The sequence below is a fragment of the Scomber scombrus genome, chromosome 9, assembly GCF_963691925.1.
Source record: "Scomber scombrus chromosome 9, fScoSco1.1, whole genome shotgun sequence".
NCBI classification, from domain to species: Eukaryota; Metazoa; Chordata; class Actinopteri; order Scombriformes; family Scombridae; genus Scomber; species Scomber scombrus.
The window spans coordinates 13,478,854-13,499,894 of NC_084978.1; the positions used below are offsets into that span (position 1 = coordinate 13,478,854).

Here is a 21,041-nt window from a genome sequence, read left to right on the forward strand (position 1 = left end):
TCCGGGGCTAAACCCAGAGCACCAGGGCCAATTTTTTTTGGATGGTTCACATGCACAGAATTTAATTTTACTGCTATGTATGACTAATGCAAACATTAGTAGTAGTATAGTGATTTAATTCAGTCCTTATTAACTATTTTCCAAAAAGAATGCACATAAAAATAAATAAATATATAACCAAAAAGGCATTAAATCAAAAAGAAAACAAATAAATATTGCATTCATTTTTTAGCTACATGTCACTCAGTAACATGTGTAAAGAAGTTTCACTCTTAATCACAATTGTTGACAAAGTGAAGTGACTTCAACTAGATTAAAAAAATTTAAAAAAAGATTCAGGGCTTTTGAGAAAAGGATTACAGCCGTTACAGCCCCAAAAGCTAGCTCCGCCCCTGTCCCTTATTACTGCATATTTGGTATTGAGGTAATCCAAAAGTAACTGAAAGTAATCAAGTTACATTACTTTAAAATTGTAATACTGGGATTATGTTACTGACTACATAATTAACAAGTAATAAGCAATTGTATCAGAACACATTTTTAAAGTTACCCTCCCAACCCTGGATGTATGTGGTCAAGTCGTTGCTTCTTTATTTCTCCTTTTCTTTATATATATTTTTTATTTGAATAAGGGAAACCTACCTGTTTATCCACCCTGACTCCTCAATACTTTTAAATAACTCCACTCCCTTATGCTAGGCACTCCTTACTTTCAACATTTTCTTTACATGTATCAGTTTCTTCCTTGTTAATAATATATAGCCTGTTGCATTTTTAGTCCTGTATGTTCCCCTGACAACTTCCTGCTTATTTTATTTTACGGTAGTTAATAAACGCTGTATCATATATACCATAACAATCAATTTAAGACACTATGTAGTGGACGAAACTATGTAATGCTACCATCTTCCCTAACAATAGCTGTTTGTCGCATCCTGTTTTTCTGGTTTGTCCAGTCGCTTTTTACAATAATCTGTATTATCTGTAATATTTCTTTGTCTTACCTACTTTTATCGCTCACTTTGTGCAGTACGTCTTTTTCTACTAGTTATTATTTTATAGAAACGTGTGTCTTATTGATGTGCAGTGTAAAAACCCCAACTATTATTATGATTTCTTTAAGGAAAACAAGGATGTTTAAGTAAGTGTAAGCAACGTCAGTGTTACCTCCACGTCGTCAAGTCTGTCAGGACAAAACATGACATCCCATTTTTTCTTTCAAAATAAAATCACTCCACATGTAAGCGTTGTTGACTTTTAAAAACTCAATAGTTTGTAACTGTTTTTGTGATATAAATGTATGCATGATTACTATAGATAATGTACCAATGAATTTATGAATATCTACACCCGCCATAAATGTATACATTTTTATACTAAAGACTTCATGTGTTTTCTGTTGAAGATCAAATCGCTTGACTTCCGGAGGATATGTATCCGTTTCCGCATAGCTTGGCAGAGCTGGTTGTGAGACAGGTCAGCCGCTGCGTCTCGAGTGGAAAGAGCTAGCTATCCGTGAACAGCTAACGTTAACAAAACGTTTTCCTTAAAAGAAGGAGCCCTCTCCTTTGACTCAAGAAGACCAAACCTGCGACTAACCGTGTCCGCGAGAAAATGAAGAGGCGGATACACTTTGGTTTTGTGCTGGTTTTCTTGCTGGTTTCACATTTCTCTTCGTGCTCGGCGTTTTATCTTCCGGGTTTAGCCCCAGTGAGTTTCTGTGAAGAAGGCAAAGGTGGTGAAGATTGTCAGGTATGGTTAGTTTATAAAACTTACAATTGCTCTGTAATGTAGTAAATGGTCTGTCCAAAATAGAATTGACATGTCACTTTGTTATCCTCCTCAATGTTGCTAGCTAGCCAGTCCTCTCTTTAGGCCACGGCTATTGCCTGTAGCCGGAGGACTAGCATCATATTCTGGTGCCTGCTAATTGTATCTGCACTGACAATGACTGGGGCACATATGTGAATATATATACCGAGTTGTCGGGTTTTTCACCAGTCTAGCACAATGTTGTGGGCACATCAACACTGAATCAAATAATGAAGGGTGACAGGTAAGGCTAATAGTAATAATCATTGTAAGCTTGGCGCTGCTCTGCTACGTGGTCCAGGTAAGTTTGAATCAACTCCTTCACCTCTTTGAGAGACAAATCATCAAATCTTTGGTTAAAACTGAGTAATTTACTCCCTATTTATATCAAGTCAAGCAATCAATCTCTATTTATATAGCGACAAATTACAACAAAAATCATCTCAAGGAACTTTTAACATAGAGCAGGTCTAGACTCAACTCTTTAATTTAATTTAAAGAGACCCCACAATCCCCCATGAGCGACCACTTTACTTAAAACTTGACTTTAAAGGGAAGACAGCTCAGGCAGAACCGGGCTCTAGGTGGGAAGCCATCTGCCTTGGCCGGTTGGGATTGAGGGAGAAGAGGGAGAGAAGAAGAAATAAAGAGGAGAGAGGAGAAAGAGGCACAGTGACAAACAATCAATCAACATTGAAAATAATAACTGCAGTCATTGGCTCCAGACATCCACAAGGTCCCCATGTCAACGCCCCCAGGTCACCTGTGAGTCCTAATGTTGACATCAGTGGACACGAAATATGCACAAACCGTTAACTGCACAGGTTTTGGCTGGTTGTAACCTATCGTTAGGGGTTGACAATCTGATTGTATTCATTCGGCAGTTGTAAACTGATAGAAAAAATATTTTTGCTTCTTTACAGACAGTGATTCAGCTGTTCGTCAATCGCTTGGATTCCGTGGAGTCAGTCCTGCCTTATGAGTATGATATGTAAGTAACATTTAGTTTATGCCGGAGGCCAGTTATTTAACGTCTGGATATGTTGTCTTTCATAGTGTGTGACAATCTGTGAATTTGTTAAAGGTTTGACTTTTGCAAAGATATAAATGAAAAGAGGCCTTCTGAGAACCTTGGACAGGTGCTGTTTGGTGAACGAATTGAGTCTTCTCCGTACAAGGTACTTGTGAATCTCAGCCTACTTAGTGGTTATTGTGTGTTTACATATTTTACATTCCATTTCAGCCTTCTTTGTTGAACGTGCTTGTTAATGCAACATGGCTCACTTGCCTTTTACAGTTCAACTTCAAACAAGATGTGAAATGTCAGGCTGTATGCACAAAAGCATACAAGAAAGGCAACCAGGATGATGCCACCAAACTAGATTTTCTTAAGATGGGAATGCAGCTGAACTACCAACACCACTGGTTAGTAACATATATACTCCACTGTAACGTAATTATTAATTAGTGAGTTGTATTCAGTCTGGAGCACTTGATTAAATGATGGATGGAAGCAGTAGAGAAAACTTGTTAGCAAACAAATGTTCACTCAGATTATGTTTATCAGGAAGCTTTTTGAGGTGAACTTGTTTTTGTTTTGTTTTTTTTAAGGATCATTGACAACATGCCGGTCACATGGTGCTATGATGTGGAAGATGGTCAGAAGTACTGCAATCCTGGCTTTCCCATCGGTTGCCTTGTTACCTCAGATGGCAGATCTAAAGATGCTTGTGTTATCAATGTGAGTTTTGGTCTTTGGATTTGTTCTCTGATTCACATGTTAAGTTTGACCTAATTGATCATCTTAATGTGAAGTGTATTTTTTTGTTTTATATCCACCAGAGCCTCTGTGGATCATTACAAATACTTAAAAAATCTTAAAATATTTTTTGGTAATTCAAGGTGTAAAATTTGTCTTGAAATGTCTTAATTTTTAGGGGTGGGCATTACATTTTGATCTGTTTAAAAACAATAAGGATACATCATAATGTTTTACAATAAGACTTATTATATAGGTTATAAACCTATACAATTGTATGTGACAAACACTTGCAAATGTGGTGTCAGCTATTCAACAATTAGGGGTAGCACGGCAAACGTCCAAAAAGCAGTGCACCACAGAAATAAAAACCAGAGCTTTAATGTCAAAGAACAACACACCTGCACCTATACACCTGGGGTCTTTATGTATGTACTCATTATTTCACTGGCAAAGAAAAGTTGCTGCTAAATGATTCAACACTCAAGCCAAATGTTACTTTGAGATCACCATTCAGCTATAAATGCTAAAGTCAATGTATTACACTAAGTAATAACTGAGTTAGAAAACCATTACTTCAGTGAAACATTGAGTTGGCAGGCAATTAAATATAAATGTGTCAGTAGTGATGAATTGCACTGGGCTTAACATAACTTAACATAAAACAATGGCAGCAACACAAAAAAAGGAGCATCACGCTGTTTATAAATGAATGCTCACCAAAATGGCATGTAATCCCCTCAAGGGCATCAGTGCAACCAATGACATCCTGTTGCTTGATAGGTAAATAAAGGTATGATAGGTAAACATGCCTGGTGTAGAAAACTACCTTAACATCAGGTAGATGTACACTTTGAGCATTATACCATGGGATCTAATTAATTGCATTCAGTGATTAATAACACCTATTAAAGAAATGTTCTGAATTTCTTTCATTTTTACTAAAACTGCAAAAAAACATATAATAATAGACAGGATTTTCTCATGCCACATGTAAAAGTAGATTAATTATTGAAATAGATAGAGTTCATTTACTGTCATGTAAGTAAATAAAGTGAAGGCCATACCAATACACAATAGTACATGTGATATAAGTAGGATAAAGGTGAAGTTTGAAGTCATGTTGTAAAGTTATTTGCATTAGATAATTACAGTATAGACAATGCTCAACAACATAAAGATGTTTGTTCACAAATCTTATCATACCTGATATTGAATGAGATTTCTTTTTTCAGTCTGAGTTCAACAAGAAGAACACGTTTTACGTCTTCAACCATGTAGACATCAAGATCACTTACCACAGTGGAGCATCAGAAGGATGGAGAGGAGCTCGACTGGTCGCTGCCACTCTGGAGCCAAAGAGGTAAATGTCGGTTGGCAGTAGATAAATATGATATCACCATATTTTGATTTAAGCCTAATCCCCTTCAACATGCTTTTAATAGAATGACAACTCCCCATTCAAAACTAGAACTTTTATTTTACTATTTATTAATGACTGACCTGAAGGATTTTGTGTGTTTTGTGCACAACAGTATCAAGCACACGGACGAGAAAAGCCTAAATTGTGAAGGAGGTGGCCCAATGGAGGTCCCTGGAGACTTTGATAGTGACGTGTCCATAGTTTACAGCTACTCAGTCTCATTTGAGGTAGGCCTTCAAACTATATGGCTAATATACACTGATTTCTATGTTACCATGAGATATATACTATGTGGGATATTCTTTTGCAATAATCTTGCTTCCTTTTACAGGGAACAAATTCTATCAAGTGGGCATCCAGGTGGGACTACATCCTGGTCTCCATGCCTCACACTAACATCCAGTGGTTTAGGTATGAGGAATTTGTTCAAATTGTGTGGCATAGAAACAATGCCTCCTTGAAACTCCCTGGCTCTTGATGCATGTTAGTTTATCTGAGGGTGTGTTTTTTTTCTAGCATCATGAACTCCTTGGTCATTGTCCTCTTCCTGTCTGGTATGGTTGCCATGATCATGCTGAGAACTCTGCACAAGGACATTGCCAGATACAACCAGGTGGACCAGGTAAAGGCATTGTTTGGCTCAGTTGGAACTGTTCCAGATGTGTGTGTATATACCATTGACTAGCATACAAGTGAAGATTTCTTAAAAATACAGTGCAGAAATATACTTAAAATAGATAATACTCATGAAAACAGTTTGAATTGCATTCATTTTGTCATTTGTGTACAGGAGAGCACCATGTTGTCACAATGCAAATGAACTATTCGGTAGCTGGTGCCATTGCGCTTTTGTAATGTGAAAGCCTCATATTTCCTACTAGTCAACAGCAGTAAAACAATAAAAAGCCAACACTTTCTGGGAACTTTGAAGAGCCTACGTTTTATCTAGATAACCATGCGTTATAGAGGTTATATTGATGCAATAATTCTGCTGTGTAAAATGCCACCCAGCACACTGGGTGCATTCTACCCAGAATTATAAATGTTTTGTCACATTTCACAGGCAGACTTGATAAAGCTTCCATCGACCAAGGAAAAATCCTCTCTTCCATATGTAAGCTTATTGAAAGCCATTTTGAGCAAAACCTTTTATGGTAATTCAATCAGGGGTCTGGGTGTGTGATTACAGCAAACAGGCACATTAGAATAGAATGTAAAATGTGGTGTGGATATTTTTTAATACGCCAGTTTAAAAAAACTGGCTTAAACTTAAGAATTATAAGTTATGAGTTTTCCACACCAGATTTCACTGCTCTTAGTGAACAAGGTTTTCATTCTTCACTTTATTACACTTTGCTAGCAGGTGTCAGATTTCAAGGTAGTATCTACTGTGTGGTGGTTGGTTAACGATTTACTTTTCTCATTTAAAAATGTCAATTACTTCCTTGGTTGTGACAGCTGCTGTATTACTGTCTGGCTCCATTTCCAGGAGGATGCACAGGAGGAGTCGGGGTGGAAGCAGGTGCACGGAGATGTGTTCCGTCCCCCCAGGAAAGGCATGTTGCTGTCCGTGTTCCTCGGACAGGGAACCCAGATCTTCATCATGACCTTCATCACACTCTGTAAGGACGGTTTTACTTTGTGCTGTAATGTGACCACAGTTATAATTACACACAGTGAACTGGGGTTCCATTCTTACAAACTGTTGCCAGCGTTACACAGAGTGGCTGTCATGTTGCTGTTAACCAAAATAGTGATGATGAAAAGAACTAAATGACTCAAACTAAAAAAACACAGTATGTGGAAGTTGCAAGATAAAGTTAGTTAAAGCTTATTTCTCTGGTTATCTTCCCCAACATACTTTTTTTTAATCCCATAGCAAAGTGGCTAGGCAACAATTTATGCCAAAACATTCCCATAAAGTCAAGGAGGGTTCATTCAGTGTACATCTCTGGGAGCCTCCAAATTATAGCCAACTACATTATTAAACCAAGAAAACACATTAAAAGGCATTTACATTTTCAAGCCAGTTTAGATTTAGAATTTTAGGTTTCACAGTCTAAGGTTATTTTGCAGCAGTGCTACCCAGCTGAATGGAGTAGCATTAAAAGCAGCCTGTGTGTTGATATTTCAGCACTTCACATGCAGTAGTGCTGGCATGTCTGAATGAGTGCACTGTTTGTCTACCATAGTCCTGGCTTGTCTGGGCTTCTTGTCACCGGCCAACAGAGGGGCTCTCATGACGTGTGCTGTGGTCCTCTGGGTTCTGCTGGGCACCCCTGCTGGCTACGTGTCTGCTCGCCTTTACAAAAGTAAGAGTTCTGTAACAGATTTATAGGAAAGTTCATTATAGTATTGCAATTCAACATAGATAATGTCATCTTTCTCATCCATCTGTGTTTGCATTTTCAGCCTTTGGTGGTGAAAAATGGAAGTCAAACGTCCTGCTGACAGCACTCCTGTGCCCAGGGTAAGTTCACTGACCATATTTGCTTAGTTTGTTTCAACTGTGTCATTTTCAGGCTTCATTTCTGTCCTGGAGTACTACAGTGACATGTTATCTTACTCTGTGTCATTGTCCTTTATCCACCTCTCTTCCCTAGTATTGTGTTTGCAGACTTCTTCCTCATGAACCTGATCCTTTGGGTGGAGGGTTCATCAGCGGCAATCCCCTTTGGTACCCTAGTGGCCATTTTGGCCTTGTGGTTTGGAATCTCTGTGCCGCTCACCTTCGTTGGTGCCTACTTTGGATTCAAGAAAGCAGTAAGTGTAGCACCCTGTATTTGAGGAATTTGTCTAGCTAGAAATGAATAAATTGCAGATTGTGTGTGTGTGTGTTCATTTGTAGTTTGTAATAATTCATACATCATTTAATAATTTTCTTTTTGCTCCTGTACAGGCCATTGAGCAACCTGTGCGAACAAACCAGATCCCCCGTCAGATTCCAGAGCAGTCATTCTTCACCAAGCCTATCCCTGGTATAGTGATGGGAGGAATCTTGCCCTTTGGTTGCATCTTCATCCAGCTTTTCTTCATCCTGAACAGCATTTGGTAAGACGAAAAGAATGCTGTCTTTCTTGGGTCACCAGTAGATCCGTTTTTTAATAACCTGTGCTCTATACAAATGATGTTTTGCTATAAGTCTTTTGTCTAACATGGAGTGATTGTGTCTTAGGTCTCATCAGATGTACTACATGTTTGGTTTCCTATTCCTGGTTTTCATTATTCTACTCATCACCTGCTCTGAGGCCACCATTCTGCTCTGCTACTTCCACCTATGTGCTGAGGTACCTGAATATTTTGAGAATTTTGTCTGATTTATCAAACTTTGGTTTATAACAATAAAATTGTATTGAATGTTGATAACACTGGAATTTTCATAATACATATGTACTTGTCTAAAAAAAGAGCTGTTGTGAATGTTACAAAGGTAGATATTACATTTACAAAATCATCAATCAGTCTTGAGCATGTTAAGACTGATGACTGTAGAGACTACATGTACACGTGAAGCTATTATTATTATTACATTGATTCAAACTGTATTGACATCAATGAAGCCTATTCATTTCCACATCTGGTTCAGAATTCAGTTTATATATCTTAAACACTGGATCCTAATATTTCATTTGTAATGTGTGTCCAGGACTACCACTGGTGGTGGCGTTCCTTCCTGACCAGCGGCTTCACAGCAGTCTATCTGTTCATCTATGCTGTGCATTACTTCTTCTCAAAGCTACAAATAATTGGAGCCGCCAGCACCTTCCTCTACTTTGGATACACTATGATCATGGTCCTCATCTTCTTCCTCTTCACAGGTGAGGCTTTGTTATGTGACATGTGAGCTCTTTAAGCAACCACAGAGCATATTGTAATAACGCACTGATATATTGAGTACTTTTTTGTATTGTTGAGGTCCTAAAAAGGACAAATGCTAATGAATATATATCAGATAACAATTTTATGACTATTAAGAGGTTTCAATAGCTTACTGTATGTCAGAGGCAGATAAGGGTGTGTAGTTTGTAGCCTGTGTGCCTTTGTTTGCTCAGTGTAACGTGCTGACATTCATTCATTTAAGTTCAGTATTAACTTAAGGCTTCAGGAACTCCATCCTGTTCCTGTAAAACACCAGACAGTGACTTACACTATTGTGCAACATCTGTTTGCTTTTCTTGTAGTTAAAGCCAAACCCTGGCCATTTCGCTGCTATGCTGTCAGTAAAGAAGCACTGTGTCAAATGAAGTTAAAGAGCATTTATTTGCAAGGGTCCCATTTGAACGTAATTTTTGAGTCTGTTTGAAGTTAAATGAAAATCAGAAAGACTATGGGAAATGAGACTACAACATTCAAAGTCCCTCTTGGTCAGATCTAGTTTTGCAGACTTATTTGGGTCAATTTTACTGTCTGTGGTTTGCTGTCTGACAGGCGACAGCCTAGTTTTATCAGGGAGTTCTTTTTTTTGTTCTTTTGTTCTGTCGATCAAACGACACAGGCACCACATTGACTCATTGCCATGGATGATAATAAGCACATATGCACTCAGGTTTCCTGACCATCACTGTTGATATGATTTATCTATGCTTGTACTTGAAACCTAGCTGTGTGACAAAAAGTGTGCAGGTTTACCACACACGTTATCACCAGGCTGAATATAACATCCTCACTGTTTTTGTCTATATGTTAACATAAACGAAGATTGACACATGTTGACATGGTAACAGCGCTCTCTGGACCTGTCCTGCTCTATTGCACACCCACTCAGTTGAGAGTAGGGATCTGTGCAGAAAGAGGATAAAGTTTAGGACTAGATTACAAGCAAATGCACGCCTAGTCTTTATGCCGCCCAGAAATATGGGACTCACCATGATGTCAGATGATGACATACTTTCTGCTGTTCTAGTGTCATTAGGCCAGATAAAAGTTAGCCTGTAGCCTTGCGTGTCACTGCAGCACTGTTTGACACTATCTTAAGACAGAGCTGTAAGTAGCAAGGGGACGAGATGTCAAAAGATTATCACCAAGAAATAATCCAAGGATTCAAGGAAAAGATTATCAGTTTCCCTCCTTGCTTCCAGTCTTGAACTAAATAATTCTAATCTTTCTCATTTCCCATTTTTAAAGTCTTTATATTCTTGTCTTACTTATTCACCTCATCCCCAACTTTGATCTCAACTTAATTCGGGATTGGGCTGCGTGGCCCCCATTCAGCAGTCAGATAGGACTTTTATACCCAGATGAATTGATCCAGGATTTTGACCAATCTGGCTTCTCAGCATTGGGGGGTCTTGGGAAAATATACTTTCTCCATGACAAAATGAAGCGCTGCTGCTGGTGTTAGTGCAGTCTTTGGGAGATTGCAGTCTCAAACCTGTCAAAAGTCAAACTTAGTGGATGAAGTTTGGTTGTGCAGCAACAGCAAGCTGACATCACCATTTGACACTTGAAAGTTTTTTTTTTTTTACGTCTGTGTTACTGAAATACACTACTTTCAGGACTTTGTGGACTTTTTTTAGTTTTAAAATGTCTCGTTGCTCCATTTTGAAATGAGCTGCACAACTTGAGAATCAGATTTTAACTGCAGCTAGTCCCACCTCGGTCAAATTTGTCAATGTTGTTGCACCGTCTAGAGATGATGATTGTATGTTTTTTTATCTTTTGTTGAAAAACTCAACTCATTTCTTTAACCTGTTTTTTCTTCTTAGGTACAATTGGCTTCTTTGCTTGCTTCTGGTTTGTAAATAAGATCTACAGTGTGGTCAAGGTGGACTAAAGGACTGAGGGAAAGACTTATCCTTGCTGTCACAGTACTGGCCTCCTCAGTGCTGGCTGTGTGAGAAAGTGGTTTGAACGGAGCTGAACTGAAACCATCACTTATCATAGAAAAGATCCGAAAAGCAGAGCCCGTCCTCGTTTGTGCTTTAAACCTATGTTGCTATATTTTTCTTCTTTTTTTTTTCTTTAAAAAAAATATATGTATAATTTTGTGTTCACTGTTGACCAGTAATATTTTTGAGTGGGACCTTGAACATCATTGTGGGTTCCTAGGATTTAGTTGTCATTGTGAACTTTGGTGGGTCTAGCAGGAAAATCTGAAATGTTTTTATTTTAATTTTCTAAAGAAAGTAAAATGTTGTCTGTTTTGCTTTTCTATTCCCTTATGGCAAAAGGTTTTGTTTTTCATTACCTGTATTGTAATGATGAAAAAAAATGTGTGTGTACATATATTGTATAGAGAGCGAACAAGCGAGAGAATGCTACTTAAAGATTGTCACCATTATGAAAGCTTCTGTAGTTTCTTTTCTTTCTTTTTTAGGTAAAGATGGGGCTATAAATCCTTAAATATCAGCCTGTATGTAGTTAAGAAATGATATAAAACACTGACATTGCTCTGATACATGTCCCCTCTCTTGTATTTAATGGCTACATTTAAGTTTGCATTAAATCAAAGGGTATCCTTGGTTAAAAAGCACATCTGTATCATAGATGAATATGCTACAGCTACAGTATGTTGTTACAGTATCAGATGATCTCTCAGTGACATGCCTGATTTTTTTTTTGGCCACAGGAGATTTTCACCTAGTTAATCATAACGCAGTCCGTCAATTTACTGATGAAGTACATATGCACCCTTGAGATGCACCCTTTTAGATGTTAATAAGTGGTTTGCTGAATTGTAACTACATAAAACACTGCTGTCTTTTGCTTCAAGCAGTGTGGCGTCATCACCCAAGGTGATAACATTTTTACAAATAAATGCAATTAATTCAAAATGAAGGCCACGGTTTTTTCTTCGAGACACTGGAATGCATAATGGAACATTTTTACTTTTAACCACATTGTTCCTTACTTTTGTCTCAACATAAGACAATGATATCCAATGTTCTGTTCATAACTAGATTTTCATGGCTGAAACCATAACATCAAGAAAAAATGAGCATATGAGGAGACAGTGTTGTTGATTTAATGCAGACAAATGCAGAGCACACATCTTATTCTCCCTCCTCAGTTACAAGTATTCACACCTGCATATGATCTACAACAATCACAACCCAAATGTTTGCATTTTAATGGAGACGACATATATACATCATTTCAATTTGTCCTTAACTCCTAAACTTCTTTTTGTCCTGACTATGAAAATGTGGAACTTTATAACTGCAAAACCTATTGGGCTGTTGTTTGATTGTTATGTGATTTCTGCCTAGCATTTTAAAAAGGTTGCTTAGACATGCTTTTTTTTTTTTAGCTGAAAATTCAAAAAAACTAAAACAGTCCTCACAGCAGCTGATTTAGATAATTTATGAATGTATTTAGTTATGATTCTGGAATTTCCTTCCTCAAAAGTGCCCTGGATATCTGTATGTTATATAGGATGTTTTTTTACCCAGTGTCAAATGCAAAATATTTTTTTTTATAGCATTCCTGTAGTCAACTTAGTTTCGAGCATTTCTTTGGTATGAAAAAATCATTAAACATAAAATTTGACACTTTTACACATAATAAATATAATTCACTTTTATTAAACAACAGACAGTTTTTGATGTTGGATAATGAAACCAGAAATAATACAAAAGCACAATAGAAATCACAAAAATATGTAGATTTAAAGCACTTGAAAACACATTTTCTCTTATTCGATGATAAATTGTGTTAAATATTGAACTGTACCTCTTTGTTCTTTACAGAGCAACACTCTGACAAACTTAGTATACAAGTTTGATTGTCAATGATAATACTGTAGTATGGATTTCAATGAGTGGACAGTTGAATAAACCAAGGCTCAAGTCCACACCAGGTCAGGTGCAATCAGTTGCGAGTTGTTTCTCAGAAAACTTACATCACAGTTAACAACAATAATCATAATAATAAATAAGGAGCACATTGGCTCATTTCCCAAATATTTTCTTCTATTTCCTAAAAGGTTATAAAAGCTTGACAAATGGGGACTTCACAGTTTTAAATAATGCTCACATGTTGTGATGCACCTGTGACATCCTTTGGCAACACATCATTCACCCCATCAACTTAGTTGATTGCCTTTCTCTAAGATGAGTAATGCATACATACCCAGCCTGTACTTGGCTTCAACCAGACACATTTACTGTATCAGGAGGTTTTTTTTTACAAACCTACGTGTTCAGTGGAATATAAGAAATGTGTTACATAAGATCTTGCGGCATGAAGCCAACAATAAATAATGGTGCTAGTCCACTGAAGTTATCTTTTTCTTTCTTTTTTTTAAAAACAAAACCTGCTCTCTATGGACAGTATTTTAAACAGAAATATTGTAATTCCTCAAAGAAAGATTAAATGTACAAAGGCAGCACATACTGAGTCCAAATATACAGTAGCACACTGAAATAAGAGGCAACAAATTCCACCTCTGTTAAGCTTCAATTAAAGGAAACAAACAGGCTAAGAAAAACTTCAAAATGTGACGATCCCATCAAGGAAAGGGATGTCACCAACCTTTGTGTATTCTGTACTGACAGGCACAATATCACTATACTACTCATTTATTTAAAAGGCGCTTTGAGACTAAGAATAGTTACAATAACAATGACACACAGACTTGGTAATTTTTTACTTGCTCAACAAGATTTAGTCCAAAAAATGGCACTATAAATTCTTCCACAAACAGACCCTGAGTTCATTAGTTGCAGGCAAAGCTTGCTCACACTAACACAATGCCAGTACATCCTGCACCCTCAGGCAGAATCACACAAAGTACAACACACGGAAAGTTTAAAGGAGATTGAGACGTTGTGCAGGTTTTGCAGATCAATATTTTATCAAAGACATATATGGCCCATGAATAGAGCAAAGGTGATCATAACACCAATATTGTTGACCCAGCGTAACAAATTCTATCCTGACACAGTAAGCCTACATTGAAAATAACTGGCATTTATGATAGTCCTGCTGGCAAATATGTAAAATACAAATTAAAAGCAGTCTCTGGTTTTACTTTAGTTTTTTTCTTTTTAAAGTTGAAATTGATATAAATATATAATTGAATTTAAATGCCCATTTTATGTAACAGTGGCTAGTACAATAATTGCATACATCTAAAACAGTACAGATGGTTTGTAGAGACAAAACACAACAGCTGCGCACATTTGAACTTTTCTGGTCCATGTGGTAACTCTTAAAACTGCATTTACTCTAAAAAAGACTAGTGAAATCAAAGTAATAGTCATTGTTAAGGGTTTATTTCACACAGTTAGTTCTACTAGCTATACATTCATAATGCAACAAAGGATGGACAAAGTTGTTTTTTCTTATGACAAAATAGAAAAAAGATCATTGTGATGAAGTTACACAACTATACCTAATGCCAGCAACATCAGAATGAAAAACCCTGTTGTCAAAAAGGCATACTGTATCAGAAACTCTTGAAGTAAGGGCAAATACAGTCAAACTATCCAGTGAATACTCAAGGCAGTTTCAGTTTATGTGCTTTGCTTGCTGTGGACTGTGAGCTCCCTCTCAGAGCTGACGCTGGTCGAGGTGGTCTCTTTACGGCTGTCCTTTGACTTCCTCTCAAAAATGGGAGAGGAGGATGTGGTGCACTCTTCCCATGTTCGCAGGGGGAAGACTCGAGCAGCGAGGCTGGGCAGGTGAGGGTGAGCACCGGAGCGTCCCTCGGTAGCAGTGAAGCAGCTCTCGACAGCGGAGCTCTGGCTGGGACGGCCCTGTTTGCAGAATAGTCCACAAAGCAGAGCAAGGAATTCCTTTCTCACGCTACGGTGCATGTATCCGTAAATGTAGGGGTGTAGGCAGCACTGCAGAAAGAAGAGCACAAGGGCAAGAGAGGACAACCAGGGGGGTATAGCTGCTCTGGCGCTCATAGATATGGTATTTAATATGCTGTAAGGCCCCATGCTGAGGATATATGAGGCCATGATCACAAAAACTACACGTGCTGCCTTGCAGTGGTAATGGAAACGCCGATGCCTAACTCGAACAGGGTACCCTCTGGTTGAGTAGGGGCCATCAGGTGAACTTGCCTGCTGGAGCTGGAGCTGGGGCTGTGGCTGTCGCTGCGGGCTGCTAGGTGCCTGGAAGTCCTGTGGGCAGGGCTGGGAGTAGGCCTGTGTCTGTATGGGGTGAACAAGTGCATTCTGCCTCCGAGCCGCTCTGAACACCATCCAGTAACATACGAGCATGACAAACACTGGCAGCCAAAAAGAGAAGGTGGACACCACTGCAGAGTAGGACAGGCTAGAGGACCACACCACTGAGCACACCTTGTGATGGTGGTCAAAGTCAATAGCACCCCAGCCATAGAGGGGAGGTGTGCTCTGCAGGAAGCTGAGCACCCACGTGCAGATGATCAGGTTGGTGCCCAGGTGAGGGGTCATTCGGGTGGGATAGGACAGAGGGTGGATGATGGCCAGGTAGCGGTCCACAGAGACGACTATAATGGTGTTGACACCAGCAAATGCAAAAAGGTGCATGAGCACTACCAAAGCCTGGCATAGTCGGGCATCTAGAGGCCACACACCTGGCACCGTGGCTGCAATGGCAAAGGGCATGACCAATATGGTCTGGAGTAGATCTGCCAAGAGGAGGTTGAGAACAAAGCGGTTGGCCACATGCAGGAGCTGAGGCTTTCTCTGGAACACCAGGAGAACAACCACATTTCCAAACAAGGACACGCACACAATCAGAGATATGAGCACAATCTTTACCAGGCTGTTAGCGGTGGAGGACCAGATCGGGTCCTGACTGGAGCCGCTGAGGCCAGACTCCCAGGGAACATCACTGAAATTACTGCCCATACCGGGCACCTGAGAGCTCGGCATTGTCGTCCGACACCAGTGCCAGTGAGTGCATGTGCTGTGACCTCACATCCAGCAGTGTTGACATGTAGTCAGTTTAGTTTCATCTTGATCAACCATAGCTATGACAGGAGAGAAAACAAGCTCAAGATGTGGTTGCTTTTAAGGATAACAGAACATCAAACTAGGCTATTGATGCTCCTTATTCAGTAAATCTCATGTGCAAAATTCAACATGCATCTAACATCATTCTCAAATGCAAACATGGCATAGCCTCTCATCCATTACATGTGAAAACAGTCCAGTAGACTCATCCATAAGGAACCTGTTATGCTGGAGATGAACACTTGATTCGCTGGTCATCGTGATGTGTAATTAATCCCTGAACGTTTCATCCACCGAGGAGGCCTTATTCTTCTTGCAGCCCACATCTGCAGAGTGAAAAAAACGTCATTTGTCTGGCGATCATAAATGCCACCGTGCAAGCCACCAGCATCGACTGTGGATGTCCAAACAGTGGAAAATATCGCGGACTGCTAATCTGTAAATGATGTATTATACCTTGAAATGACCAGTGATGCGTTGTCGAGCCTGAGGATGCTTACGCTCCTGCGCTCGGGATTTTTCATCGTTTTGCTCCCATCAGCTCCAGTCAATGGCAGCGAGCTTTCACGGCTCAGCTAACATACACACGCTGCGTGTCTTCGCCCAGCGGGGGTCTCTCATCCAGACGAGCGTATCTCTCCTTTGCTGCTCTTTTCGGATTTCATGGCAGATCAAACATTTATTATTTTATCAGCACTGATTCCCCCTCAACAGTCTTAGGCTACTTACGGTAGGGTCTTGTCTCCGAGATGTCAGAAAAAAAGCAAGGACACCTGCGTTGAAATCTCCCCCCTGCTGGAGCTTGTCACCGACCCCCTCCCATCCGTTTTCCTCTTTTATTGTGAATGTGCAAGTGCTTTTCACGATCCTGTCTGACACTTTTTTACAAGGTGGAAAATACAGACGTTATCCCCATGTTTTTATTGTGTCAATCTGTCATTTTCTTTTATGGATTAATGTCGGAAAAAAAGAAAAACAGCCCATTACATTTATATAGCCTAATCTATTTTTCGCTCATTTCAGCAACCATATTCTTATTTGTATCATTGCAGAAAACAGTTAATAATAAATAAGCTATCTATAATTGTGCCCTCGAATAAAAGGCTTGATTTTCCATTCACCTAAAGCCTATCTCAGCCAGTCTCCTTAGTAACAACAAGTGATTCAATCAGATGCCTGTTTATCTGGTCCTCAAATAACTGGATTGCTATGAGGGGATAGAACAAATTAGGACTCAAGTCAACCTCGATTGCAGGCATCTCTGCAGAGCACTGCGCAGTTTGTTGGAAAATATAATGTCGTGTGAGTAAGGAGAGTGAAGCTCAAAACCTCACTGTACTTTGAAGCCATTATATCACCATTCTCTAACGGACTACACTGTTTTGAGTTATTTCTATTTAAAAGGGTCTTGGAACACACCATTGATTACATCTGCTGATTATTTCCAATTCTTTGGTGATAGCAGTAACACGGTTGTTGAGAGCAGTCTCAATCTCACACAACTCAGGGTCCAATTAGTAGTTATTCTGTAGCTTTCAGGTATTTTACATTAGATTGAGTTTGGCTATTTGTCATGTAATTGTAGATGTTGGATTTTTCTTTTTTTTTTCTTTTTCTTTTTTAGCACTTTTAGGATTACACGTTCATGTTGCCTTCCTATTACTGACTTTGTAAACAGCAGTGGACAAAACAAACTTACCTTGAGGTCCATGTTGTAACAGTTGTGGTGCTTTCAGTTGTTATCACATGATCTTCATCAGAGGATAGATTCTTCATGCTTATTTCATCTGTCTCTCTGCACTGCCTTAGATAAACTCTTGTCCTCCCTGGCAAGCATACAAAAGACAAAGGAGAGAATTATGCTACCATTTTTAAATGTTGCACTTTATCGCACTAGTTTGGTGGCACTATACTGTTACAACAATAATCTCAAAGTAGTGTAGGATCATATTGCACATCTTAACTTTACATTTACTGTTATATTCATTTGGCCTCTGTTTTGTGACCTGTAACACGTGTACTACATCAATACACAGATTTAGTTTCAGGTCATATTTATTCATTTAAAATCCATAGAAGTACTTGGCAAGCAAGCAATTAGTCTTCACCTTAAAATCATCTTAAAAAACTGTTTTCAGATGACATAATTACAACTCTTATATGTTACATTATTGCAAGCAATTTCAGGCACCCAAAAATGTGTTTTGGTTATTGATCCTTCACTTGGATGTTTAACATTCACTGTGCAGGATGATGTATGTGACAGGAGAAGGTTGTTTTCATATCCATTTGCTGATGGAAGAAAGTTTTTTGTGCTCACATAAAATCTCAGATTAACATACATGTGCATGTGCAGATTTTTCTTTTTTGTGGAAAGAACACATCATCTATCTTTATATGACTTTGTTTTTTATGTCTTGTCTATGTCTATGTCTTGAAACATGCAGTGAGGATAAGTTTAACCTCCAACAGAATAAAGCTTGATTTGTTCTAACAGTAGTGTAAAAAGCACATTCAACTGAGCTAAAATTTCTATACATGGAATTTCTTTTAAAAAAAAGGCTTTTACATTTATACATTTTATTTTATAAAATAACCATAACCTCAGACTTTACATCTATTTTATGCGTGTGTCTCTATGCACATTCCTATAAGCTATATATTTATTGCTGGAAACACAGAAATGGGTTGAACATCTCAGTTTTTATAGGAAAAAGACTTAATTAAAATGCACAGAAAAGTAAAGCCAAACTGCATTGTGCAATCCAATTAGTCTGTAGCTTACATGGCCTACTAATCAACACTCGTAATTAGCCGTTTTATTTCAAGTCTTTGCTCTATCCGAGCTATCAAAAAGCCCTTTGATGTGACTCATGTGTTTTAGATTTAGATTTGCAAATGAAATGCTGGTGACCACAAAAGGGTGGAGAGATATTTCCCTGTTCTTCTGTTGAATGGACTGTAGTTCAAAGGGAGACCCACAAGCCTGCTGCCTCAGAATTATTAGACTGGCAGTGCATTTCTTCCCCTGTCACTCACTGACACCTATGGGCCAACACATTGAAGCACACAATCGGCAGGAAGGGCAAGCACAACAAGCTCACAACCTTCTCTTCTCTCTCTGTGTTGGTTTTTCTTTTCAAATTCAGTTCATGGGTGCTTTAGTGATATGGCTGTAATTGCTAAAGTAGTAAACATAATCACCTATTAATCTTTTTATTGCTCTTATTGCTTCATATTCATTTTATGAAGATTAAACAATAAACAATACAGTTATAAATATGATATTTGTTCAAGCACTGACATGAAATTGGTTCCTTTCTAAGAAATACAGTTTTTTTTTTTCAATTAAGTATTTAGAGTTTCTTAAAACGGCTCTCTCCAGCTGTTTTATAATTTGGGCAATGGGGAAAAAATATATAAATTGCCTCCTTATCACAGTCATTGCTGCCAAGACGATCAGAACAATCTTGTAGTGATAATGCTCATTAGTTAGGGATGTAGCCTGAAGGAAAGCTGAGCTCTGACTGTAGCGGCTGATGCAGTAATTCCTTTTCTTCATTAAACAAGGATTTTTTTATGTTGTTGATTTTCAGCCACTAGAGGCAGAAGACCTATAAAAGAAGCTAATAGATACATATCCCTATTGCTTCGTAAATATTTTATAGCTGACTAGTTGGTAAACAAATGCTTTGTCCCCATTGCCTAAGAACTGTCTGCACTAAAGAAGAATATGGGTCTTATGCTCTGTCTTACTGTCAGTCTTCCTGAAAAAGCTCCCTGTTGTGGCTAAAATCTGGATATCTGCAAAAAGCTCTATTTCACTGTATGCTAGCTATCTGCCCAACACCAAACACCAGTATCAGTTACAAAATGCCTGGTGAACATTACAACCAGTATTTCACCAGCTAAAGAGCCATACATGTGTCACTGACTGAGCTGAAGATTAAAACAGAGCTGAAAGGCAGTGGTTGAAAGTAAGTACATTCATTCAAGTACTGTATTTAAGTACAATGTTGAGGTAGCACATAACGTAAGTATTACCATTTGATGCTTATGCGTCCACTCCACAATATTTCAGACCGAAATATCTACTCCACTACAGTTTTAATTACTTTTCAGGGGAAGATTTGACACAATGGATAATATAACAAGCTTTTAAAATACAACACATTGTTAAAGATGCCACCAGTGGCTTCCAACCTTTTTAGCTTTAGCTAAACTAGATAACTGTCTAGGAAGTAGTAGTAGTGCAAATATTGAACGCTAAAATGTTGAACTTACAGTCATCAAGGGACTAGAAAACAGGACTCCAAATGAATACTAATGCTATATTGAGCCTACTGAACTTAAAAATAATTGTTTGCAAGCCTGTTAGCCATTTAGATGTTATGCATTTTGTGATGTTTGACATCCAGAAAGAATAGGAAGCACATAACAAGCTGACAGGTGTAGCTCTAGCATATTGCCTGATAAAGATGTTATGGCTGATGTATTAGCAAACATTTGTCTTGTTTTCACTGCCAAAAAAAAAAAAGCTTGTTCCAGAGCAAAATATCTGGGTCTACAACCAGCTGTTCCTTCTTCACTAACACTGCCAGGCTGCTGTTTGGTTCAGTGTACAGTGGGAGAGAGAATTTGTTAAAAAGTGGGAGTGGAGAATTTGCTAAATAGTCCCCCACCTAGCTGGTATGGAGAAAATAGCAAAAAGGGAAGTAGGTAACTCACTGTATGCTTGTTACCTGGCCAGAAAAAAACAGCTGACAGTTACCCATGGATGTATTTCAGACTTTATTATATAACCATGCAGTTATCAAGTCCCCGGTGAACACAACTAGTATTTTGCCAGCTAAAGAACCAGATGTTTTTTCTCAGGGGTTGGTGGAGAACAAAACTGGGCTAAAAGGTGAGTACATGTTGAACCTATAATCTAAAGTCCAAATGCATGCTAATGTTGCTTTGTGTCTACAGAATGTGAAAGAAAAGGTAATTGTTTGCTTGCATGTTAGCCATTTTTGAATTGTTTGGCCACTAGTTACTAGCAAAAAGATGACAAAATAAGCTGATAGATACTCCCCATATGTGACTTTAGTAGCCATAGATATGGGCTGTGGCTGGTTTTTGCTGTATACAGCTTCTGGCTGTAGCTAAAGCT

At 38.5% G+C, this 21,041-nt stretch overlaps 2 protein-coding genes across 2 annotated transcripts; one reads left to right on the forward strand and one right to left on the reverse strand.

The window, feature by feature from the left end:
• Positions 1-1,467: 1,467 nt before the first annotated feature.
• Positions 1,468-11,389, forward strand: tm9sf5 (transmembrane 9 superfamily protein member 5). The gene is made up of 17 exons (XM_062425898.1): positions 1,468-1,752; positions 2,736-2,803; positions 2,897-2,990; positions 3,110-3,237; positions 3,424-3,553; positions 4,807-4,934; positions 5,107-5,221; positions 5,326-5,405; positions 5,511-5,616; positions 6,484-6,616; positions 7,187-7,306; positions 7,407-7,464; positions 7,598-7,757; positions 7,894-8,045; positions 8,170-8,281; positions 8,641-8,812; positions 10,700-11,389. The coding sequence occupies exons 1-17, from the start codon at positions 1,615-1,617 to the stop codon at positions 10,765-10,767; spliced, it is 1,962 nt and encodes a 653-aa protein (XP_062281882.1). The 5' UTR covers positions 1,468-1,614; the 3' UTR covers positions 10,768-11,389.
• Positions 11,390-14,449: 3,060 nt separating this feature from the next.
• On the reverse strand, positions 14,450-15,805 carry gpr101 (G protein-coupled receptor 101). Its single transcript, XM_062426262.1, has one exon. It carries the CDS (start codon positions 15,803-15,805, stop codon positions 14,450-14,452), a length of 1,356 nt encoding a protein of 451 aa, XP_062282246.1.
• Positions 15,806-21,041: the final 5,236 nt, after the last annotated feature.